This window comes from Phyllobates terribilis, unplaced genomic scaffold (assembly GCF_046119375.1).
Source record: "Phyllobates terribilis strain yellow unplaced genomic scaffold, ASM4611937v1 Scaffold_3__8_contigs__length_932513732, whole genome shotgun sequence".
Taxonomy (NCBI): Eukaryota; Metazoa; Chordata; class Amphibia; order Anura; family Dendrobatidae; genus Phyllobates; species Phyllobates terribilis.
The window spans coordinates 868,847,242-868,873,571 of NW_027362763.1; the positions used below are offsets into that span (position 1 = coordinate 868,847,242).

At 42.6% G+C, this 26,330-nt stretch overlaps 1 protein-coding gene across 1 annotated transcript in view; it reads left to right on the top strand.

The window, feature by feature from the left end:
- The window catches only part of LOC141257730 (proton-coupled folate transporter-like), a 1,024,054-nt gene that overhangs the window by 198,429 nt on the left and 799,295 nt on the right, over nt 1-26,330 (top strand). Inside the window, exon 2 of the mRNA XM_073672629.1 lies at nt 644-1,388. Coding sequence (XP_073528730.1) covers nt 644-1,388 — 745 coding nt within the window. The remainder of the gene's footprint in view (nt 1-643; nt 1,389-26,330) is intronic.

Below are 26,330 nucleotides of genomic sequence, written 5' to 3' on the forward strand. Positions count from 1 at the left end.
AATTTTCATAGTCATGAAAATACAGAAAAATCTTAAAATGAGAAGGTGTGTCGAAACTTTTGGTCTGTACTGTATATATATATATATAATATATTATATATATATATATATATATATATATATATATATATATATATATATATATATATACAGTATCTATGTGTGTGTTCAGTATCAAATAATATACTTTTTGTACCTTATAGCCACTATTATTATTTAGACTTAGGGTACCTCTTTTTTGTCTCTAATCCTAGGGAATATCCATCTCTCCTATGCGTGTTATTAGCCATACTTCTTGCTCACCTTAATTATATACTGCAGCTTATTATTATTGATGTAATAAACTTTATCATTAATTATTAGTGGTATGCTCAGTTTTTTTCACTTACCCCTCTCATCAGGCTTACGCATTGACCTCTGCCTTATATCCTCTGAGGTTGTCTTGAAGATACTCTTGGTTTCATATTACTATTCTAGAAGCTATAGTCATTAAACTATTTTGGTGGAATTAAACTTTTATAGATGAGCATATTCAACATATGTTTATGTTGTCTTATATACCTATTGTTATGTCCTCATTAGAAGTTTCTTAAAATTTATTTTCAATATTATATTCTCATTTTAAGTTATGTTTATTTTTCAGGTTTGCCAGGAAGCATACAGTGACTCTGTATGTAGAAATATTCAAGAAAATAATGAAGAATTCAAAGCTGTTCAAAGCAGAGGATCGTACATAATGTTAATCCACATCGCCATTATGAGTCTTTTGTCAATTCTACCAGCTCTCATTATTGGTGCATGGTCGGATATGGGTAGCCGTAGGGTAGGAATGATACTGCCTTGTGTTTTCTCTGTTGCAAGTGGAGCACTCTACATTGTCATATACTATGTTAAAAGCATGACTGTGTACTGGACCTTTGCTTCCTCTGCATTGGTTGGGATTTCAGGAGGCCATGTTTCCATGTTCTTAAGTGTGTTCAGCTACTTAGCTGATATAACAGAAAGTATGAACCGCACTTTTCGAATGGGCATTGCAGAATCTATGACATTTCTAGGAGGAACATTTGGCTTTCTACTCAGTGGAACTCTATTGGAACATAGCACATTTACAATTGTTTTTGGTGTCTACTGTGGCTGTAATTTCTTTGGAGCACTATATGCGTTGATTTGGCTGCAAGAATCAAAGCCTGTACATAGATACAGCAGGCTTTATGAAGAGTACAGTGGTGGAGATGAAAGTGAAGAAAGAACTAGACCAGCAAAAAAATCAGTTGCAATCTACATCAAAGACTCTTTCAGCACCATAGTAAAAAAGCGTGAAGGTCAAAATCAAAAGAAAATACTCCTGATTTTATTGTGTATTTTCCTAATCAATCTCTGCAATGTTGGTAAGTTACTTTGTTTTATGTATTATAATTCAATAATATTATCAGATATGTATTCTGTAAGAATTTAGATATTCTACAGAAAATTTTCAAAAATGATTTAACTTTTCTCAAATCATTTTTAAGCAAACCGTCTTTATATTTTTCTAATACACGTAGATATATAATATATCAAATTTGCCAAATTTAAACTACAACACCTCTATATAGACTATGCTTAAACAATAATATATATGTGTATATATACAGCATATATGTAAACATATATGCACATACATGCGTATACAGATACATATAGATAGATAGACAGAAGGATGAGCAAATCGATAAGCATAATTTTTTAAATTTGCCAGCTTTGCTTAATTTTCTAAGAAAATTTTGATTTGTGAAGTGCATTGAACCTTTTTTGAGCTTTTTAAAGTAAACACAGCCTTATTACTGTCCATGTAACCTCAACCTATTTGGCTATGGAAAATGGATAGTAGAGGAGGTAAACAACAGCAGTATTCAGGTGTGCACAGGTCTAATATTGGTCTTTTACAACTAGAGATGAGCGAATGTTTCAATATTCGATTCGGATTACGACTGCCAAATTTGCAATATTCGCCGATTTATTTGTCGAATGTTCATCAAACATTACTAAACGCCATAGCATTCAATGGGGGGACAAAAAAACGCATACATAACACCTTCAAACGGGCCCAAAAGCTGCCAAAGAACATCAATTGGGGTAGACACCAGGAAAGTGCCTTCAATTGACCCAGAGTACAAGTACTATAATTATTATTACTATTGCAGCCACATTTATTCTGTGACGCTTTACATGTCAAAAGGGGTCACCGACTGGTACAAGAGGAGAGAAGACCCTGCCCGCAAACAATCTACAAGGGATGGGTGAGGATACAGTAGGTCAGGGTACAGCTAGTCGTGCAGCAGTATGCTGGAGCGAGGCTTTTACCGCAGATTGTACGCTTGTCACAAGAAGTGGGTCTTCAGCTTCCTTTTCAAGGTTTCCAGGGTATGCGACAGTCTGATATGTTTGGGCACAGAGTTATCACAGTAGGGGAGATGCACGGGACAAATCTGTTGAGAGCCTAAATCACGTTAAGCTTCCAGGAGCTCACAATTGAGCAGATTAACCCCTGCATCGATTAATATGAAGGTGAAAGGCTTCTTTTTAATGACTGCAGGACTGACTCCTCTCTGTCACAGTAAACCTGTGACACCTTGCAAGCTTAAACACAATTTTCGCAAGGTAGACAGCAGCGGTGGTCGGTCTCCTAGCAACGAGCTAACTCCTTTATGATGATAGAGGACAACATCTGCAAGCAGTTTGCATGTTCTCCCCGTGATTGTGGGGGTTTCCTCCAGGTTCTCCAGTTACCTCCTCAGTAAAAAAGCAACCATACAGGAGTGTTCATAGTTCAAAAAATTAGGGCCTGACGCCACCATTTCCGTGGCCAACAGAATGGAGATTGTGGATTTCCACCTCTTAGCTTTGTCATGTGTGGGAGGAAACAATCTTTTACGTGAGCACAAATGTGGGACAGAGAGCTGGCTTCTGTGCTGAGAAAGGGCGGAGTATGGTGAAACAGACAAACTGTTGGACTGTGAGTGAGGTGCAGGGGGACATGTTACGGTGGATTGAGAAACATGTGGTGTGCTCGGTGAAACAAACACATCATGCATGTCCGCTTCCGTTACAGCTGACAGGCTCTCCTCAGCCTGACTGGAGCAGGTACAGAAGCAGAGGTTCTGCAATGGGAGACCTGCATGCCAATACTTGGCATGGAAACAGAGGAGGAGGAATAAGCAGTGGGTGTGGTTGATGGGGCAGCTGATGGTTGTTGAGGTCCGCTGGTTCGCATTTTATCATGAAATTTCCACAGTAATGCATGTTGATTGTGCATGTGAAGGTTCATGCATGTAGTAGTCAAATTATTGCACTTTTTCCCTCTACTGAGTTTTTTATCGCAAAGTTTGCAGATAATGTGAGCTGGCTCATCGTTTGCGGTCTCAAAAAAGGCCCAGGCTAGGCAACCCTTACCGCCCCTGAGAGCTGCAGACCTGCAACCACTGCTGGTCACTGCCACGGTCGTGGCTAAGGATGCAGTGCTCTTCGTGCTTGCATCACTCAGTGTCTGCGCCATAAGACGCAACGTAACCTCCTCGCCTTCCTCCTCCACCTCCTCAGATGAACTACTCAGCTGCGTGCCTCTGAGTTCACACCAAGTTGGATGTGCAACTTCATCATCATCCAATGTGTTATCCCATTCCTCGCCCTCAGAGTCACCCTCCTCTTCTTCTTGCGATGAAAGTATAGTACAGTCAAGGGTCAGGAAGCTGCTCAGACCCAACCTTTTGTTTTCCCCCATGTGAAGAAGAATATCTGCCCCAAACAAATTTAAGCTGAGATGCAGTCTACTTAATATACCCATGTTGAGTTTATCAGGTCTGTGTACCCCTGTGTGGAGAACAATATCTGCACCAAAAAAATATTTTTACTAGAGTATAACTATAGTAAAGGAGACCAAAACCTCTTCCACTGCAGCCAACCCAGCACATGGAGACCCAATCAGGAGTGTTCACATTTCCCTAAATTAGGGCCTAATACCACCCAAGTGGCATCAATTTCAGTACAGTATAAATAGTATAATTAGAAGCAACACTTCTTCCCCTACAGCCAACCAAGTAGATGGAGACACATTCAGGAGTAGTGTTGAGCCACCCCCGTAGTGTTCGAGTTCGGTTCGGTTCGTCGAACACCCGTGTGTTCGCCGAACTGTTCGTTGAACTGTTCGTCGAACACCTTCGAAAACCGTTAAAACCAATGGCAGGCAAACAAAAACACATAGAAACAGATAGAAAACACCTTCAAAGGTGTCCAAAAGCTGACAAACTGCTCAGAAGACATAACTAACACATGGAAAAGTGACAAGTACATATAGTCATGCGAAAATAAAAGAGGTGGAGGAGTAAAAGGAGGGGGAGACACAGATATAGGCATGTCATGCCCTTCTAAAATCCAAAAAGTGAGAAGCCGACACGGCCAGTCCGCTCCTGCCCGTGCCACCTCCGTGTCGCCGGGTTTGTGCCAGAGCCACGGTGAACCCTGACGGCCAGCCCCCCTCTCCCAATACTGGTGCCTGTCCGCTGGTGGGTCGAGCGAGCCCCCCTGTGGTGGAGGCAGCTCTAAGCTTTTTAATTTAAATTGTCTCTCTAATTTGAATGAATACACTTTAAATCCATTTACAAGGATCTATTGGAGGGCAAGTCTCATGCCAGCAGCCGCGGTAATTCCAGCTCCAGTAGCGTCCACTAAAGCTGCTGCAGTTAAAAAGCTTTTATAAGGATCGAGCTCGGCTGTCCACCGCAAGGCATCCTACTGCCAGTCCCAGCCCCTATGCCTTGGGGTGCCTCCTGATGCTCTTCACTAAGTATCCCATGGTCCCGAAGCATTTCCTTTGAAAAAATTAAGTGTCTAAACTACAGGTGGTGCAGCTTGCTTAACAGCCGGGATAATCCGCTCACTAGCAGACACTGCTACTAGGCACAAAGTATTTCCTGGGCTAGATGCAGTTAAAAATTTGTAATTAGATACTCTCGTTGGATGCTGAGAAAGCATTCCATAGAGTCTCCTGGCACGCCATATATGATTCTCTTAAAAAGCTTGGGGTAGGGGTCTAGGGGACCCTTTTATAGCCAAAATCACGGCCCTGTATCGCAATACATCACCTAGGCTGAAGATAAATGGAACTGTAGCACCCTGAGGGCTCGGTTGCTACAGACGTATTGCACCTCACCCAGAGGTGTGATATCTCACTCTCAGGTAAGGATGGAGTGTGGATCAGGACCCGACACCTGCATGCATTACACCACATTGCCGTGGGGCAGGGCGACCAATATGCCCCTGAGATGGGCACGACAGTCCCTGTCCCTGGCTGGAGTGGGGGGAGGGAACACTGAGGAAGGGGAACCCTGTAGTGCAGGAGCAGGGAGGAAGCAGTTCCTGGGTGCATTGAGAAGGGAGTATAAAAGGTGGGCACCATCTTAGTTCAGTGCAGAGAAGTCTGAGCAGAAGTGGCAGGGAGCAGGGGCTCTGCATGTGCTCTGCTCCGGAGGCGGGCCTAGTAACAGAGGCCCAGGCCTGGAAGAGGGAGAAGGAAGGAAGAGGAGCGGAGAAGGCTCCAGGAACGAGGAATGAAGGGATCCCAGGGGTGCGGACGGGCGAGTCGCCACCGCACGCCCGAATCCACCTGCGTGGAGGGGTCAGGCCAAAGGGGGAGACCGGTCCCCGAACTAGTGGAGGCAGGAAACGACCCTCAGCTAGAAACCGGAGGCTCTGACATTTTATGTGGCGCAGCCCCTCGCTACACCCGCTAGGAAGGCACCACATAGGGTCAGGGAAACTGGCGCCAAGTTTACCAAGAGGAGGCCCGAGGCAGCCGGACAGAAGTGTTGGTAAGAAAGGCCAGACAAAGGACACACAAAGGGGGTCCTGTGAAGTGCTCCAAAGTTATCTGGGAGTTGTCTGAGCCCCTCACCTGGTGAGCACAGTACGACGTGGGCAGCCGTTACCTGCAGACGTGGTCTGGATAATAAGAACTGTGAGTAAAGGCCCTGAACTGCATCACTGACTCCGTGTCGTTACTGCTGCTGCCCTGCACCATCACCCCCATCCTCCGCATACACTGCCCTGAGGCTATACTCCTCCCGTGGGGAGTTATGCTACGCTCTGCTGCACCCACAACACCAGCCTCAGTGGTCTGCCCTGTAGCGGCGGTTCACTCTGACCGCAATCCACGGGTGGCGTAGTCGGACATTTAAACATGAAAACCACATAAATAGTTCCGCCACTGGTTTGACCGCCCTGAGCCACGGAACTGGGTCGCCGCCACGAAGACTACAACCACCAGCATCCACCAAAAAGGGTCCGGCTCCGGGTGGCCCAAGGCCCAGGGGGTGCGTCAGAACATTTTCATCACCTTTCACAATCACCAATGGGACAAGGCAGTGATGTCCTCTGTCCCCTCTCTTATACATCCTAGTGACGGAGCACCTGCTCTCATCAATTCGCCATAACCCCAATATTAGGTGGATTGAGGTGGGAGGCACCGAGTACAAGTGCTCTCTATTTGCTGATGATGTCCTAGTATATATCACTCAATCACATATATCCATCCATGCTGTTATGGCTGAAATAGATCACTTTGTTACATGGTAAAATTTTAAAATCAATGCAGCGAAGTCTGAGGCCCTCGATGTCTCCCTCCCCAAATCCATATAGGATTCCATCCAGTCCAACTTTCCCTTTGCCTGGCCCTCACAGGGTATCAAATACTTAGGAATTCCTATTCATAGAGACCTCTCCCATCTATGTTATCTTAATTTTGGGCCCTTTATTGAACAACTCCATACAGACCACGGTTGGCAAGTTAGAACTGTAAGATTCACTACGTGAACCACTGGTGTTTTGTGGAAAAGCACATGTACACTGCGTTCCAAATTATTATACAAAAAGTGTTTAGGAGTGATAAGGGAAGAATTTGTTTGTTTGTCAGTTAAACTCATTGATGGTGATGTGTGTCAGGGCTCTTTATATCACTGTAAGCAATTGCAGACACCTGTGCTAATTAGTTTGGCAGGTGTGTCCAATGAAAGGCAAGACTACTTAAGAAGGCTCTCTCACATTATTAAGCAGCCTACATTTTCTGCCAAAATGGGAAAGAAAAAGGATGTGTCGGCTGCTGAGAAGCAACAAATTGTGGAGTGTTTAGGTCAAGGCATGACTACAATCAACATTGTGCGATGATCAGGATGAAGTGTCTTGGCAATCAAGAAGTATGTAGCTGATTCACAGTACACACGTGTGCGTGCTGATAAGGGCAAATTGAGGACTCTTTCCTACAGGCAATTACGTCAGGTTGAAAGAGCAGCGGCAAAAAAGCCTTGTCATAGCAGCAGACAAGTTTTTGAAGCTGCTTGTGCCTCCAACGTCCCCCGAACAACAAGATGCAGGGTCCTTCAGAGGTTTGCAGCTGTGCATGCGCCATCCTGTCGACCTCCTCTATCCACTTCACACAAGCAGAAACGGCTCCAGTGGGCCAAACATTACATGAAGACTGATTTCAAAACTGTTTTGTTCACGGATGAGTGCCGTGCAGCGCTCGATGGTCCAGATGGATGGAGTGGAGGATGGCTGGTTGATGGACACCCCACGCAAACACGGCTACAGCGCCAACAAGGAGGAGGTGGAGTAATGTTTTGGGCTGGAATCATGGGGAGAGAGATTGTCGGCCCCTTTAGGATCCCTGAAGGCGCTAAAGATGAACTCCATAATGTATGTGGATTTTCTCAAACAGCACTTCCTGCCATGGTTCAAGAAGAAGAACCGTGTATTTCACAGCAAGATCATTTTTCTGCATGATAATGCACCATCTCATGCTGCACATAAAACATCTGCATCTCTGGCTGATATGGGCATAAAAGGGGACAAACTTATGGTGTGACCCCCATGCTCCCCTGACCTCTACCCCATTCAGAACCTTTGGAGCATCATTAAAAGGAGTGTCTATGATGGCGGGAGGCAGTTCACATCTAAGCAACAGCTCTGGGAGGGTATTCTGTCCTCATGCAAAACAATTGAAGCAGAAACCATCCAAAACCTGACAAATTCAATGGACGAGAGAGTTCAGAAGCTCCTTTCGAACAAGGGGTCCTATGTGAAAATGTAACATCACCTAGAATAAAGTTTTGAGTTGAAAACTGTTTGATTTCAGTTTCTAACAACCTGCTAATGCTTATAATTTCAAAAATGACCATTTTTTTGGTCTTTATTAAAATGAAAAGGTTGATCGAAAAGTTTGGGGGATCTAAGAGTGTGGCAACCCAGTAGTCATGATTACTTCAAATTCTGACAATATGAGGGTCATGTTGCAGGTAGTGCAAGAAGGCACTCATGAGTGTTGCGCATCCAGGAGCACCAAGTCCCTGTTGTGTTGGTGGCGAGGTAACAATCATGCTTCCTTCCTCTGTCCTCTCCCCCCAACCTCGCACAACAGAAATGTGATCAAGGTCTCCCTCATCTGATGAGTCTTCCATCAGTTCGTCCTCCACTTCTTCCTGGGCTCCTGCACCTTCCTCACTAGTTTGGCTGCTACCATGCGCCCTGGTAAAACCATCTCCCCCACCCTCACATGCCTTCCGCCTTGGTGCTGCCGACCGTCTGGACCTTGCAGATGTTAGCCCTTCCGCATACAACTCCTCCTCCTCTACTTCCTCCACCTCCTCTTGTGCCACCACCTGACTCCGAATTCTGTTTAACATTTGCTCCAGCATGTAAATCACCGGAATAGTCATGCTGATAATGGCATCGTCAGCACTAAACATCTTCGTCGCCATTTCAAAACTGTGCAGAAGGGTGCATAGGTCCCTGATCTGAGACCACTCCTCCAGCGTGATTTGCCCCACCTCTGAATCTCGTTGGCCCAGGCTATACGTCAGAACGTATTGCACCAGGGCTTGTCGGTGCTGCCACAGTCGCTGCAACATGTGCAGAGTTGAATTCCACCGGGTAGGCACATCGCATTTTAGCCGGTGAAGTGGCAGGCCCAACGACTTCTGTAGAGATGTAAGTCGCTGAGCTGCGGGATGCGAACGGCGGAAGTGAGCACACAGCGACCGTGCCCTCTGCAGAAGGCCATCTAGTCTGGGATAGTGGGCTAAAAATTGCTGGACAACCAGGTTCAACACGTGAGCCATACAAGGCACGTGTGTGACATTGCCCCGGCGAAGGGCCGCACCCAGGTTTGCAGCATTGTCGCACACGGCCTTCCCTGGTTTCAGGTCCAGTGGAGACAACCATTCATGAAATTGGTTCTCCAGAGCTGACCACAACTCCTCAGCTGTGTGACTCACATTTCCCAGACATTTCAATGTAAAAACCGCCTGATGACGTTGAGCCCTACTGCCAGCATAGTAAGGAGGTGTGCAGGATCCCTTCTGCGCAGTTAGAAAGCTTGTGGCATGACCAGACAGGCTTTGGGTGCAGGTGGAAGACCGAGAGGAGGTTGAGGAGGCAGAAGCAGTGGAGGAACTTTGACATAAAGAGGATTGACGCACAACTCGTGGGGACGGCAAGACTTGGACAGCAGCCCCTTGTCCTGCTGTCACCATAGTTACCCAGTGCCCAGTCAGCGACATGTAACGCCCCTGTCTATGCCTACTCGTCCAAGTGTCTGTGGTGAAATGCACCCTGTCACACACAGAGTTTCTCAAAGAAGCGGTGATGTTGTGTGCGACATGCTGGTGGAGCGCAGGCACACCTTTCTTTGAGAAGTAGTGCCGACTGGGCATCTGGTACTGGGGCACTGCGACGGACATAAGGTCTCGAAAATCCTCTGTGTCCACCAGGCGGAAAGGCAGCATTTCTGTAGCCAAGAGCTTGCAGATGGTGAAATTCAACCTCTTAGCTTTCTCATGGCTAGGAGGAAATGGTCTTTTACTTGTCCACATCTGAGGGACCGAGGGCTGGCTATTGTGCTTAGACGGGGTTGATAAGGGTGTCCCCGGCAAACTGCCGGTCTGTGAGGAAGATGCAGGCGGACATGTTAGGTTGCCTTGATCCAAAGGTGGTGCTATCGATGTCGGACAGCGCTCAAGACCAGCTGGTGTTACCACCTCCAAAGAAAATGATGACCTGCCAATCACGCTGGCTGTTGCGGGTAAAGAGGTGGCAGGTCTGCGCCCCAAAACAGGTGTGACTGCTGTCCCCCCAGTCACAGAGGATGAAGAGGCCGCGGATGCACAAGATATGGCAGACGGTGATTGGCCCGGCCGGCTAGGCCGCATTGTAGCACACTGAGCTTCCCACTGCAACTTATGCTTCATGTCCATGTGCCGGTTCATGCATGAAGTACTCAAACTATGTATTTTTTGGCCTCTACTTAGCTTTTGCTGACAAATGTTACAGATAACACGAGTTGGGTCATCTTTATCGATCTGAAAAAATGCCCAGGCTATGCAAGGCTTAGCACCCATGCGACCTGAAGAGCCACCACGACTTGTGGTGAGAGGCAGAGTTGTGTTTGAGGATGCAGTTGTTGACGTGCTTCCAGTACTACGTCTCTGTCCAGGAAGGCGCAACCTGACCTCGTCGTCACTAGCATCTTCCTCCACCTCCTCTGCTGACCTCATCTCTTGGCTGACTGTGGGTTGACAGTAAGTGGGATCTCCGACCTCATCATCATCACCCTGTGCGTTATCACACCCGTCGTCCTCAGAGCCAACCTGTTCCTGCCCTGACAAAAAACTAAAGTTGTCGCTCCAATCAGGTATTTGAGTCTTATCATCGTCTTCCTCATTGTCTCCACCAACAGGAGTTACAGTTTTTGGAATGAGGGTCTACATTATGGTCAGAACCTTCTGCGTCTGGTCCTGGATCCGACTCATAAAGATTCTGGGCATCAGTGCAGATCATTTCCTCGTCTGGATTCACAGAAGCGCTGGAGTCGACCTCTAATTCCCAGGCTATAGTATGAGTAAACAGCTCTGCAGACTCAACCATCTGTTCTACCTCATACTCAGACGGGCAGCTGGAGATTTGGGAGCTGTGAGGAAGCAAGTGCGATTTGGGTGACACCTTTGAGGACTGGAGTATTTGTGATGTTGAAGTTGATGTGGAGGAGAGCCCACTTAAAGGAGCACTTGATATCCGTTGAAGCACCTGCTGTTTTTGTGCCTCATCTGGAATTTGTAGCGATTGGCGTGGCCGCAAGAAAGGGATCTTATCACATTGTCCGCTAAAAGAAGTAGACATTTTAGTTTGGCTGGAAGATGGTCTTTCTTCTGCACCTACCCCACGGACACAACCTTTTTTCCCCTTCCCAACACGCCTATTCCCCTTTCCACCAGCAGCAGGCCTTTTTCCACTCATTTTGGTGGTTAACTAATTCACAACTCTGGAGTTGTTTGCACAAAAAAACAATGGATGGTAACCGAGCAGAGCTGAGTGGCCAAACTGTGGTATTAGGCCAAAACGATTGGCTGGGTTAGATGCAGAAAAAAATTATTTTTAATTTGCAACCTGATGGAGGTCAGTATAGATGGACTAATAGACCAAGTCCCACACACCGCTAGAAGCCCAAATATTTTTTCAGAGCTAGATGCAGAAAATTTTTTTATTCAATTTGCAACCTGATGGAGGTCAGTATAGATGGACTAATAGACCAAGTCCCACACACTGCTAGAAGCCCAAATATTTTTTCAGAGCTAGATGCAGAAAAAAATTATTTTTAATTTGCAACCTGATGGAGGTCAGTATAGATGGACTAATAGACCAAGTCCCACACACCGCTAGAAGCCCAAATATTTTTTCAGAGCTAGATGCAGAAAAAAATTATATTCAATTTGCAACCTGCTGGAGGTCAGTATAGAAGGACTAATAGAACAAGTCCCACACACTGCTAGAAGCCCAAATATTTTTTCAGAGCTAGATGCAGAAAAAAATTATATTCAATTTGCAACCTGCTGGAGGTCAGTATAGAAGGACTAATAGAACAAGTCCCACACACTGCTAGAAGCCCAAATATTTTTTCAGAGCTAAATGAAGAAAAAAATTATTTTTAATTTGCAACCTGATGGAGGTCAGTATAGATGGACTAATAGACCAAGTCCCACACACTGCTAGAAGCCCAAATATTTTTTCAGAGCTAGATGCAGAAAAAAATTATTTTTAATTTGCAACCTGATGGAGGTCACTATAGATGGACTAATAGACCAAGTCCCACACACCGCTAGAAGCCCAAATATTTTTTCAGAGCTAGATGCAGAAATTTTTTTTATTCAATTTGCAAATTGATGGAGGTCAGTATAGATGGACTAATAGACCAAGTCCCACACACTGCTAGAAGCCCAAATATTTTTTCAGAGCTAGATGCAGAAAAAAATTATTTTTAATTTGCAACCTGATGGAGGTCAGTATAGATGGACTAATAGACCAAGTCCCACACACTGCTAGAAGCCCAAATATTTTTTCAGAGCTAGATGCAGAAAAAAAATTATTTTTAATTTGCAACCTGATGGAGGTCAGTATAGATGGACTAATAGACCAAGTCCCACACACCGCTAGAAGCCCAAATATTTTTTCAGAGCTAGATGTAGAAAAAAATTATATTCAATTTGCAACCTGCTGGAGGTCAGTATAGAAGGACTAATAGAACAAGTCCCACACACTGCTAGAAGCCCAAATATTTTTTCAGAGCTAGATGCAGAAATTTTTTTTATTCAATTTGCAACCTGATGGAGGTCAGTATAGATGGACTAATAGACCAAGTCCCACACACTGCTAGAAGCCCAAATATTTTTTCAGAGCTAGATGCAGAAAAAAATTATTTTTAATTTGCAACCTGATGGAGGTCAGTATAGATGGACTAATAGACCAAGTCCCACACACTGCTAGAAGCCCAAATATTTTTTCAGAGCTAGATGCAGAAAAAAATTATTTTTAATTTGCAACCTGATGGAGGTCAGTATAGATGGACTAATAGAACAAGTCCCACACGCTGCTAGAAGCCCAAATATTTTTTCAGAGATAAATGAAGAAAAAAAATTATTTTTAATTTGCAACCTGATGGAGGTCAGTATAGATGGACTAATAGACCAAGTCCCACACACTGCTAGAAGCCCAAATATTTTTTCAGAGCTAGATGCAGAAAAAAATTATTTTTAATTTGCAACCTGATGGAGGTCAGTATAGATGGACTAATAGAACAAGTCCCACACGCTGCTAGAAGCCCAAATATTTTTTCAGAGATAAATGAAGAAAAAAAATTATTTTTAATTTGCAACCTGATGGAGGTCAGTATAGATGGACTAATAGACCAAGTCCCACACACTGCTAGAAGCCCACATATTTTTTCAGAGCTAGATGCAGAAAAAAATTATTTTTAATTTGCAACCTGATGGAGGTCAGTATAGATGGACTAATAGACCAAGTCCCACACACCGCTAGAAGCCCAAATATTTTTTCAGAGCTAGATGCAGAAAAAAATTATATTCAATTTGCAACCTGCTGGAGGTCAGTATAGAAGGACTAATAGAACAAGTCCCACACACTGCTAGAAGCCCAAATATTTTTTCAGAGCTAAATGAAGAAAAAAATTATTTTTAATTTGCAACCTGATGGAGGTCAGTATAGATGGACTAATAGACCAAGTCCCACACACTGTTAGCAGCCCAAATATTTTTTCAGAGCTAGATGCAGAAAAAAATTATATTCAGTTTGCAACCTGATGGAGGTCAGTATAGATGGACTAATAGAATGATGCTATGCCCAAAAGATTTTACTTCACTAGGTGCAGTAAAAAAATTGGTATTCTATACACAGGTGGTATATCTTGCAACACAGATAGGCTACTCCACTGACTAACACACTCTGCAATAGGCCAAAAAGGATTAGCTTTGCTAGATTCAGCCAAATGCTGTGAAAAAAACTTGCACAGCACTGGCACAGACCTGCCTGGCAAAAACTGATAGGAACTGATGTAACCTAGTCCTGAAAAGGACTCCAATTACAATTAGTCTTTACTCCCACAATCTATCTATTTAAGAGCACAGACCTGCTTGATAAAAGTCGTAGGAAATGCTGTAACCTAGTCCTTAAAAGGACTGCAATCACAACTATTCCCTACTCCCAAGCTATCTGTATATTTGTGCGAAAATTGGCTTGAAATTAACAAGGTATAGCGCACACAGCAACTGCGGTGCCGTCTAACACGCAGCTGCAGCAGTGAGAAAATGGTGGCGACGGGGAAAATGGCTTGGTCTTATAGGGCAAGGACATGTGACATACACTGCCAATCACACATGCCCTTGCTTGTGTGAAAAAAAGCACTTCGCTCCGTGTGTGCGCTGCTGATAGGCTGACAGATTGCACCTCCCCACTGCAAATGCGGGAAAGAGAAAAAAAAATGGAGATCTTCATTGTTCCTGCAGAGATCCATCCCCTGCCCCTCCCCCCGCCCCGCTGTACACTCAAACTGCGTATTAACATTAATTTTCATCATTACTGAGAAAAAATCCAGTTATGATTTTGGTGCACGAACAGTTATCGAACATAACCTCGAACAGCCGAATTTTTCTCAAATTCTTCGTGTTCGCCGACCGGCTCGAACACCGCCCAAAACAGCTCGAATTTGAGATTGGCGAACAGTTCGAGTAGAACAACGCTCATCTCTACCTGCAACATCCTTCAGCATGACCGGTTTGGCAGTGGGTCAGTAATGGTGTGGGGTGGCATTTCTTTGGAGGGCTGCACAGCCCTCCATGTGCTCGTCTGACTGCCATTAGGTACCAAGATGAGATCATCAGACCCTTTGTGAGACCATATGCTGGTGTGGTTGTCCCTGGGTTCCTCCTAATGCAGGACAATGCCAGACCTCATGTGGCTGGAGAATGTCAGCAGTTCCTGCAAGATGAAGGCATTGAAGTCATGAACTGGCCCGTCAGTTCTCCAGACCTGAATCCTATTGAACACATCTGGGACATCATGTCTCGGTCCATCAACCAATGTCACGTTGCACCACAGACTGTCCAGGAGTTGGCAGATGCTTTAGTCCAGGTCTGGGAGGAGATCCCACAGGAGACCATCCGCAACCTCATCAGGAGCATGCCCAGGCATTGGAGGGAGGTCATACAGGCACATGGAGGCCACACACAATACTGAGCCTCCTTTTGACTTGGTTTACATCAAAGTTGGATCAGCCTGTAGTGTGTTTTTCCACTTTAATTTTGGGGGTGACTCCAAATCCAGGTCTCCATTGGTTAATAAATTTGATTTCCATTGATGATTTTTGTGTGATTTTGTTGTCAGCACATTCAACTTTGTACAGAACAAAGTATTCAATGAGAATATTTCATTCATTCACATCTAGGATGTGTTATTTGAGTGTTCCCTTTATTTTTTTGAGCAGTGTATATGTTGTGGAATACCTATACTAACTATAACCAAGCAAATCTCTCCCTGACTCAACAGCACCTCTCCCTACTCTGCCTGATTCCGGGGTACACTGTGACCAGCATAGCAGTGCCAAGTCTTATATAGAAATGATGATGCTGTGCGAGCAGCCAATCACTGTAATGCCCACAACCAACATGGCTATGGCATTACAGTGAGTGGCAGGCAATCCCTGCATGTTCATTGGCTCTCTAAAGAGCGCCAAACATGCAGGGAGGGGACCTGAGCTTGTCGAGCGCAGTGATGCTCGGGCGAGTACCGAGCACATTCGCTCATCACTAGACACCACCACAAAGGTGTGTATTAAAATTAATTAGAACATATATTCAAAACTAAGTAGAGATATGGGGAATGTTTTTATTATGCTGCTGTTTTTAAGAAATGCATATACAGTACAGACCAAAAGTTTGGACACACCTTCTCATTTGAAGATTTTTCTGTATTTTCATGACTATGAAAATTGTACATTCACACTGAAGGCATCAAAACTATGAATTAGCACAGGTGGAATTATATACTTAACAAAAAAGTGTGAAACAACTGAAAATATGTCTTATATTCTAGGTTCTACAAAGTAGCCACCTTTTGCTTTGATGACTGCTTTGCACACTCTTGGCATTCTCTTGATGAGCTTCAAGAGGTAGTCACCGGAAATGGTCTTCCAGCTATCTTGAAGGAGTTCCCAGAGATGCTTAGCACTTGTTGGCCATTTTGCCTTCACTCTGCGGTCCAGCTCACCCCAAACCATCTCGATTGGGTTCAGGTCTGGTGACTGTGGAGGCCAGGTCATCTGGCGTAGCACCCCATCACTCTCCTTCTTGCTAAAATAGCCCTTACACAGCCTGGAGGTGTGTTTGGGGTCATTGTCCTGTTGAAAAATAAATGATGGTCCAACTAAACGCAAACCGGATGGAATAGCATGCCGCTGCAAGATGCTGTGGTAGCCATGCTGGTTCAGTATGCCTTCAATTTTGAATAAATCCCCAACAGTGTCACCAGCAAAGCACCCCCACACCATCACACCTCCTCCTCCATGCTTCACGGTGGGAACCAGGCATGTAGAGTCCATCCGTTCACCTTTTCTGCGTCGCACAAAGACACGGTGGTTGGAACCAAAGATCTCAAATTTGGACTCATCAGCCCAAAGCACAGATTTCCACTGGTCTAATGTCCATTCCTTGTGTTCTTTATCCCAAACAAGTCTCTTCTGCTTGTTGCCTGTCCTTAGCAGTGGTTTCCTAGCAGCTATTTTACCATGAAGGCCTGCTGCACAAAGTCTCCTCTTAACAGTTGTTGAAGAGATGTCTGCTGCTAGAACTCTGTTTGGCATTGACCTGGTCTCTAATCTGAGCTGCTGTTAACCTGCGATTTCTGAGGCTGGTGACTCGGATAAACTTATCCTCAGAAGCATAGGTGACTCTTGGTCTTCCTTTCCTGGGGTGGTCCTCATGTGAGCCAGTTTCTTTGTAGCGCTTGATGGTTTTTACAACTGCACTTGGGGACACTTTCAAAGTTTGCCCAATTTTTTGGACTGACTGACCTTCATTTCTTAAAGTAATGATGGCCACTCGTTTTTCTTTACTTAGCTGCTTTTTTCTTGCCATAATACAAATTCTAACAGTCTGTTCAGTAGGACTATCAGCTGTGTATCCACCTGACTTCTGCACAACACAACTGATGGTCCCAACCCCATTTATAAGGCAAGAAATCCCACTTATTAAACCTGACAGGGCACACCTGTGAAGTGAAAACCATTTCCGGAGACTACTTCTTGAAGCTCATCAAGAGAATGCAAAGAGTATGCAAAGCAGTCATCAAAGCAAAAGGTGGCTACTTTGAAGAACCTAGAATATAAGACATATTTTCAGTTGTTTCACACTTTTTTTTAAGTATATAATTCCACACGTGTTAATTCATAGTTTTGATGCCTTCAGTGTGAATGTACAATTTTCATAGTCATGAAAATACAGAAAAATCTTTACATGAGAAGGTGTGTCCAAACTTTTGGTCTGTACTGTATAATAGACTTGTTTAGATGAAAATGTAAGTATAACACTTGCATGGTAAACATGTACAAAAAAACAAGCTCTTAAAATTGAATTGAAAATGTAATTAGAGAAAGTATATAGTTAATTAAGTTTTTAGAAATTTAGTAAGCTTAACTATTTTCTCAGATCTGTACATTATCAGATTAATAAGGGAGCAGTTAATCTAAAACTCTGCATATTTTGGTCTTTATCTAGAACAGTACTTTTGCAAAACTGATAGAAATTCTACTGATTTCTGATAGCTCTCTTTTCTCTCTCCTACCATTCTCTCGGTGTTAGGCCACGGCCCCACTATCAGTATTTGGTCAGTATTCAGTCAGTATTTTCTCTCAGGAGTGGGAGCCAAAGCCAGGTGAGGAACAATCAGAGAAAAGGTATAATAGAAACAAGTCACCAATTCTGCATTTATCACCCACTGCTGGTTTTGTCTCCCTCTCTTGAGAAAAAATACTGACCGAATACTGATAGTGGGGCCATGGCCTTAGAGATAGCAGAGGATGTACAGAAAACATAAAAGTAGAATGAGGAGAATCCAACTATAGTCTGAGGGAGGGGAGAGAAAATAGGCTATACAAAAAGGAGGAAAGCACATGAAGAAGAAAATAAGTGCAGGATAAAAGCAGTGTTGCACCACAACATTGGATAAATACTTTAAGCAGTGTTGAGTTGTATAGCTGCATCACTGAAAAAGATAAGAGTAATATTTTGAGGATAATACAAACATTCAATTGATAGGGAGAAAGAGTGATAGACGTGGTGCTAGAAGCACTGTCAGACTCAGTGTGATTGATAAGTCATAAGGTGTACCTGTCATCAGTCCTGCTGAATTTTAATTACAATTAAATATTTTTTCTTCCTTGTTCAAAGCAAAGCAGAAGCAAGAAAGCACAATAATTTTACATGAAAAAAAAATATAAAATCAGTGTCAGACAAAGCTTGATCTTTATTTGTGATTGTACTAATTTTTCATTTTCTAGGCTATCCATAGTACAAAAGAAAATTCTCTAAGATCCAAATATATAACTGTAACTGTCTAACTCACAAAATGTGTCACTCAAATAGAAACCCCTGATGCAGATGCTGTCTTTTCAGTCATGTAACTATCTAGCATTTCTTATTTTGTCATTTTTGGGAAGGGTATTAAATTTTGCTTAACCCCTTTCCCCCCAGAGTGGTTTACACGTTAATGACCAGGCTAATTTTTACAATTCTGACCACTGTCACTTTACGAGGTAATTACGCTTCAACGGATCCCACTAATTTTTTTTTTGTGACATATTGTACTTCATGATAGTGGTAAAATTTCTTTGATATCACTTGCGTTAATTTGGGAAAAAATTGGAAATTTGGCAAAAATTTAGAAAATTTCACAATTTTCAAAATTTGAATTTTTATTCCGTTAAATCAGAGCGATATGTTACACAAAATAGTTAATAAATAACATTTCTCACATGTCTACTTTACATCAGCACAATTTTGGAACCAAAATTTTTCTTTATTAGTGCGCTATAAGGGTTAAAAGTTGATTAGTAATTTCTCATTTTTCCAACAAAATATAACTTTTTTAACAGAAATGTTACTTTAGACCCCAATTTTTTTATTTGACATGCTCGAGTTCCTGCCCCGTATTTTTCACGGTTGTTAGACACCCAAAAAAAAACATGCGGGGATCGCTCGTGCATGGCAGGCGATCCCAGCAACAATTTTTTTTTGCCGCGAAGCATATGAGGCAGAGACTCGCACATGTCACTCGAACACCCGCGATACTCAGTGCATAACCGAGCACCCTATGCAAACTCAAGTAGCGAGCACTTGCGCTGAACACTGGTCGCCATATTGTCATCATTTTTTTTTTCTTTACTTTTGAAAAAACCCCAACCCTAACCCCAACCCTAACCCTAGCCCAACCCTAACCCAACCCTAACCCTAGCCCAACCCTAACCCTAGCCCAACACTAACCCCAACCCTAATCCTAGAGTTTATTTGTTTACACCGTTCCTCGTGTGGTATAAGTGATTAGACGACTTTATTCTTCGGGTCGGTGCGATTACAGCGATACCAGATTCATATCGGGTTTTTATGATTGACAGCTGTCACACACTAAAAGACGCTTTTTTGCAAAGACTAGTTTTTGCATCACCATATTTTGAGAGCTATAATTTTTCCATATTTTGACCGACAGAGTCATGTGACAGCTTGTTGTTTGGGGGACAAGTTGACATTTTTATTGGTACCATTTTCGGGCATGTGACATTTTTTGATCACTTTCTATTCCGATTTTTGGGAGGCAGAATAAACAAAAACCAACAATTCAGGAATTGTGTTTTTGTTTCTTTTTATGCCGTTCCGCGTGTGGTAAAATTGATAATGCAGCGTTATTCTTCAGGTCAGTACGTTTACAGCGGTACCACATTTATATAGTTTTTCTTTTAAGTTTTGCCATTTTTACACAATAAAAACGATTTTCTAGAAAAAAATATTTTTTTGCTTTATTCTGAGAGCTATAACTTTTTTGTTTTTCGGATGATGGAGCTGTGTGGCAGCTTGTGTTTTGCGGGACAAGATGACATTTTCAGCGGTACCACTTTTATTTACATTCGTCTTATTGATCACGTGCTATTCCAATTTTTGTTTGGCGGTATGATGATAAAGCATTGTTTTTTGCTTCGTTTTTTATTTATTGTTTTTACAATGTTTACTAAATGGGTTAACTAGTGGGACAGTTTTATAGGTCAGGTCGTTCCAGACGTGGAGATGCCAAATATGTATACTTTTATTGTTCTTGGTTTGTTTTTTCATAAAAAATAATTATTATGGGTTCAATATATTTTTTTTTTGGAGATTATATTTTCTTTTTCTTTTTTTTTTTTACATTACTACTTTTTTTTTACTCTTACACATTGTCCCACTATGGGACATTTTGCAGCCTGATCGGCTGCATGGCATGGAGAGCAGCAGCTCCCTTTGTCATGCAGCCTGTCAGCGCTGCACAAAGGGGAGACATTACTTTGATCATGCACTGCGCATGACCAAAGTAACATCCTGCCTCCTGGTGACCCAGATGTTGTCATCGCTGGACGCTGGCAGGAGAGGTGAGCATAACGATCACCTTCCCCCTTGCCACCGCAATGCTGCGGTCGACTTCGATCACAGCATAGTAGGGGTTAATGTGCAGGGAGCGGCGCGGGACCGCTCCCTGCACATAGCACTGGATATCAGCTGTGACAATCAGCTGACACCTGGCGGTGATCGCCCCGCACCGATAGTGTGATGGCGCGATCGCAGCGAGCGAAATAGTACGTAGCTGGCCCTATAGGCCCAGGGCACAGCTACATACCATTACTGACAAGGTTGGAAAGGGGATAAAGAATAGAAAAAAATATAGAAAATGTAGACGCCTAACTATGCATGTTTGTTTTTTACTAGTCCAATTTGATAACCATACATAGTGCAAACTGAGGGTATTGAGGCCTACTGTCACATATTGTTTTATGTACTTACACTAACTTAGCTAGCATCTTTAATTATATCTTTATAAGCACGGGTTTAATAACTGAGATTGAAAACATTGTGTTTTGTACATAATGTGTGAGAAAATAAAAAGTGGCAATGGCAATAAATGAGATTGTGTAAAAGAAAAAAATCCATCACATGTCTAAAAACAAACTGTCAGGTTTACTCATTGTCTTACTTAGAACAGTCTTCCTAATCACAAGTGACTAAGATAAGTTCACTGATTAGTGGAGGATTGACTTCAAGTCAAATTTCCTATAATTTGCATGTCCATGCGACTTTGAACACTTTGCTATTCAATACGCAAGGATAGGCCAAAAAATAATGCCCGCCACCATTTTACACACTACCGAAGTCTCAGAGAGTGGGCTAATGTCGTCAGTAACAGATGTGTGAGCTTCCTCATAATGCCCTAAAGTTTCCATAATGCCATAAAGATTGGGGCCATACATGAAGCACCATTTTATGCTTATACAGTGTAGAAATAGGAGGTCAGAATATACAGCTCATTCCATCAAGGGATAGAAAAAGACTGAATAAGAATTAGATTATCCAAAGATTCAAGTGATACAATATATAGGGAAACTGTTGCAACTGTAAAGTCACTCAGTGTGACTGAATTGATTGATTTGAGATATACTGTAGTAAAAGTACCTTAATAACAGGCTTTTTTTCCTTCTTCACAAAATGCAAATAAGTAATAAAGGAGAGCCATATTAAAACCCTCAGTGATATTTTTGCAACAAATAAAATCTGGACTCCAAGGCTGAGTCACAAAAAGTGTGCTTGCTGCATTGTAAGATGGGCAATCTGTATTTTTTTTCTTTTGTCCTTAACAAAGACCTTCATAATCAAGAAATTTAAGCTCTACAGTCTAACTCTCAAAATATGCACATTGTAATTTCTATTTTTTTGCTCACTGCATTCTTGTTGTACTAGTCCAATATTACACCCATACACATGCCACCTTAATACAGCAGCCTACAGCGATCTACACACCATGAGCAATTATTAGGGAAGTATTTTAATTATATCATAACTTTTATTCATATTTTCCTTCTTCATTGAGTCGAGATCTAAATCTGTGCATGCGCTGCCTCCGATGGCCATTTTCCTGAAACCCACCACCGGTAGAGCAATGTGCAATGCGGGGACACCACTCCTGCCTGCACTGCCAATATTTTCTTGAAGAACACAGGACAGCCCCTTCTTCTAGCCTACGGCCCACAGCATCGCCCCACTCCTGCCGTCACCGGCTTCCTGCAGTGATGACCCTGCCTCCTGTGACTTCTCTTCAGTAAGCTACATTCGGAAAATTTGGGGTGCATCTTATGGAGCGGTGTGTCTTATAGTCTGCAAAATACGCTTAGTTGAAATGTCAAGACTGGTCCAAGACATATCTGAAGACAAATTTTTCAAATTTTTTATGGAGTGATGAGATGAGAAGGACTCTTAATAGACCAGATGGATGGGCCAGTGACTGGACCAGTGATGGGTACAGACTTCCACTTTGACCTAGATGTCAGCAAGGTGAGGTTGGGTACTGCTATGAGATAGAATTATTAAAGATGAGCTAGCTTGACATATTTGCGTTGAATATGGACTTAAAATCACCTCCCAAACTTACTGTCAGATTTTAGAAATCACTTTACTCAAGCCGTGGTACATGAAAAAGTCTGCAACTTTCAAGAAAACCACTATTTTTATGCAAGACAATGCTCCATAGCAGCATCGAAGTCTCCACTGCCTGGCTAGCCAGTAAAGTTCTTAAAGGTGAAAGAATAGTGACAGGGCCTCATTGCTCACCTGATCTAAACCCTATTGAGAAATTGTGGGCTTGTGTTTCTTAATCAGGAGACTTATGGTGATGGAAAACAGTACCCTTCCATAAACAGTGTCTGGGAGGCTGTGGTTGCAGCGGCCAAAAACGTTGATTGTCAACAGATTAAGAAACTGACAGATTCCATGGATGGAAGGCTTAGAACTGTTATTGAAATGAAGGGTGGTTATTAGTGTTGAGCGAACATGCTCGACACTGCTCGGTACTCGCCCGAGCATCACGCTACTCGGGATGTTCGGCGAGCACCGAGCATTTCCGGGTTACTCGGGCGGGAGCTCGGGTCTCCGCCCTGCATGTTTGGCGCTCTTTACAGAGCCAATGAACATGCAGGGATTGCCAGCCAGTCATTGTAATGCCGCAGGCATGTTGTTTGTGGGCATTACAGTGATTGGCTGGCGGCACAGCATCACCTCGAGTATTTAAAACCGGGCGCCACCATCTTGGACACAGTCACTCCGGATCAGACAGTGTAGGGACAGGGCTGCTGATTTAGGGAGAGATATATCCTGCAAAATAGCTAGTGTAGGGTCTGTAAAGGCTGCCAGATCAAACAAACAGTCCTTCTCAGGACTAATATCCATCCCAGGTATATCAGGCAGGCAGGCAGGCAGGCAGTATAGGAGACGCAGTGGTTATACAAGCAAACGCTGCATTACAGTCCTGTGTGCTGCTCCTGTTGCTGAAATTGCTGGACTTAGCTTCAGGTCCCGGGGGCCAGGAAAAATCCATTTTTTTTATCTAAATCCTCTTTTTTTTTCCTCCTTCACAATGTACAAATACCCATCTTATTAACCTTTCGGTGCCCCCCCACCCCCCCCCAAAAAAAAGTGTGCCTCTGATTTTTCAGACACAAATATATCTGTTGAAAATAGTCTGGTGTAGGCCAGAGAAATAGAAGTGTGGTTTTGCAGTTCTTTGGGCCATTTGTAGCTAAAAAAAACAGTTTGAGTGTGTTGCTCACTGTTCAGCCGCAAATATATATATATTTTAAAAAGCCTGGTATACACCAGTAAATTATTACTGTGGTTTTGATGTTCCACGGTAAAACATCTCTATTATCCTGTTTTTGGCATTTTTTGCTGTATAAAAATAAAAAGTGTCTCCCTGATTTTTCAGACACAAATATATCTGTTGAAAATAGTCTGGTGCAGGCCAGAGAGACAGAAGTGTGCTTTTGCTGTTCCATGGTAAAAAATCTCTATTATCCTGCTTTTTGCATTTTTTGCTGTAAAAAAAAAAAAAAATAGTGTCTCCCTGATTTTTCAGACACAAATATATCTGTTGAAAATAGTCTGGTGTAGGCCCGAGAAATACAAGTGTGGTTTTGCAGTTCCACTGTACAAACCTCTGTATTATCCACTTTTGGGCCATTTGTATCTAAAAAAAACAGTTTGAGTGTGTCGCTCACTGTTCAGCCGCAAATATATATATATTTTAAAAAGCCTGGTATACACCAGTAAATTATTACTGTGGTTTTGATGTTCCACGGTAAAAAATCTCTATTATCCTGTTTTTGGCATTTTTTGCTGTATAAAAATAATAATAGTGTCTCCCTGATTTTTCAGACACAAATATATCTGTTGAAAATAGTCTGGTGTAGGCCAGAGAGACAGAAGTGTGCTTTTGCTGTTCCACGGTAAAAAATCTCTATTATCCTGCTTTTTGCATTTTTTGCTGTAAAAAAAAAAAATATTGTCTCCCTGATTTTTCAGACACAAATATATCTGTTGAAAATAGTCTGGTGTAGGCCAGAGAAATACAAATGTGGTTTTGCAGTTCCACGGTACAAACCTCTGTATTATCCACTTTTGGGCCATTTGTATCTAAAAAAAACAGTTTGAGTGTGTCGCTCACTGTTCAGCCGCAAATATATATATATTTTAAAAAGCCTGGTATACACCAGTAAATTATTACTGTGGTTTTGATGTTCCACGGTAAAACATCTCTATTATCCTGTTTTTGGCATTTTTTGCTGTATAAAAATAATAATAGTGTCTCCCTGATTTTTCAGACACAAATATATCTGTTGAAAATAGTCTGGTGAAGGCCAGAGAGACAGAAGTGTGCTTTTGCTGTTCCACGGTAAAAAATCTCTATTATCCTGCTTTTTGCATTTTTTGCTGTAAAAAAAAAAAAAAAATAGTGTCTCCCTGATTTTTCAGACACAAATATATCTGTTGAAAATAGTCTGGTGTAGGCCCGAGAAATACAAGAGTGGTTTTGCAGTTCCACAGTACAAACCTCTGTATTATCCACTTTTGGGCCATTTGTATCTAAAAAAAACAGTTTGAGTGTGTCGCTCACTGTTCAGCCGCAAATATATATATATTTTAAAAAGCCTGGTATACACCAGTAAATTATTACTGTGGTTTTGATGTTCCACAGTAAACCATCTCTACTATCCTGTTTTTGGCATTTTTTGCTGTATAAAAATAATAATAGTGTCTCCCTGATTTTTCAGACACAAATATATCTGTTGAAAATAGTCTGGTGTAGGCCAGAGAGACAGAAGTGTGCTTTTGCTGTTCCACGGTAAAAAATCTCTATTATCCTGCTTTTTGCATTTTTTGCTGTAAAAAAAAAAAAAATAGTGTCTCCCTGATTTTTCAGACACAAATATATCTGTTGAAAATAGTCTGGTGTAGGCCCGAGAAATACAAGTGTGGTTTTGCAGTTCCACGGTACAAACCTCTGTATTATCCACTTTTGGGCCATTTGTATCTAAAAAAAACAGTTTGAGTGTGTCGCTCACTGTTCAGCTGCAAATATATATATATTTTAAAAAGCCTGGTATACACCAGTAAATTATAACTGTGGTTTTGCTGTTTCACGGTAAAAAATCTCTATTATTCAGGTTTTGGTAGTTTTTTCCGTAAAGAAAAACAGTAGTGTCTCCTGACTGTTGTGATACAAAAATATATCTGTTGAAAATAGTCTTGTGTAGGCCCCACATCCCAGTGTGGTTTTGCAGTTCCACGGGTCAAATCGCTGTACTATCCAGTTTTGGGCCTTTGGTATCTAAAAAAAAAGCAGTTTGAGTGTGTCGCTCACTGTTCAGCTGCAAATATCTCTATTTAAAAAAGTGTGGTATACCCCAGTAAACAATAACTGTGGTTTTCCTCTTCCACGGTTCTAATCTACTCTTTATTACCCTTTTTCCATTGATAGTGCAAGTGTAAGCTATTTTACTTCATTTACAATGGGCAAGGCGCGTGGCAAGGGACGTGGAAGTGGATGTTCTGGTGATGGTTCGTGCAGAGGACGGGGACGTGGCCAAGGTGAAAATGTGCTACAACCAACAGCCACATCTTCTCGCTCCCACTTCGTGACCGAATTACTAGGGAAGCACAGAACAACACCAGTATTGAGAACTGATCAGTGTGAACAGGTTATTAATTGGATAGCAGACAATACTTCCAGTTACCTGGGCACCACCACCTCCGGTCTGTCTTCCACACGGTCAACTCTTAGTAGCCGTGAGTCTCGACCGCATTCTCCTCCTCACCCTGATGCTCCTTCCTCCCACCATG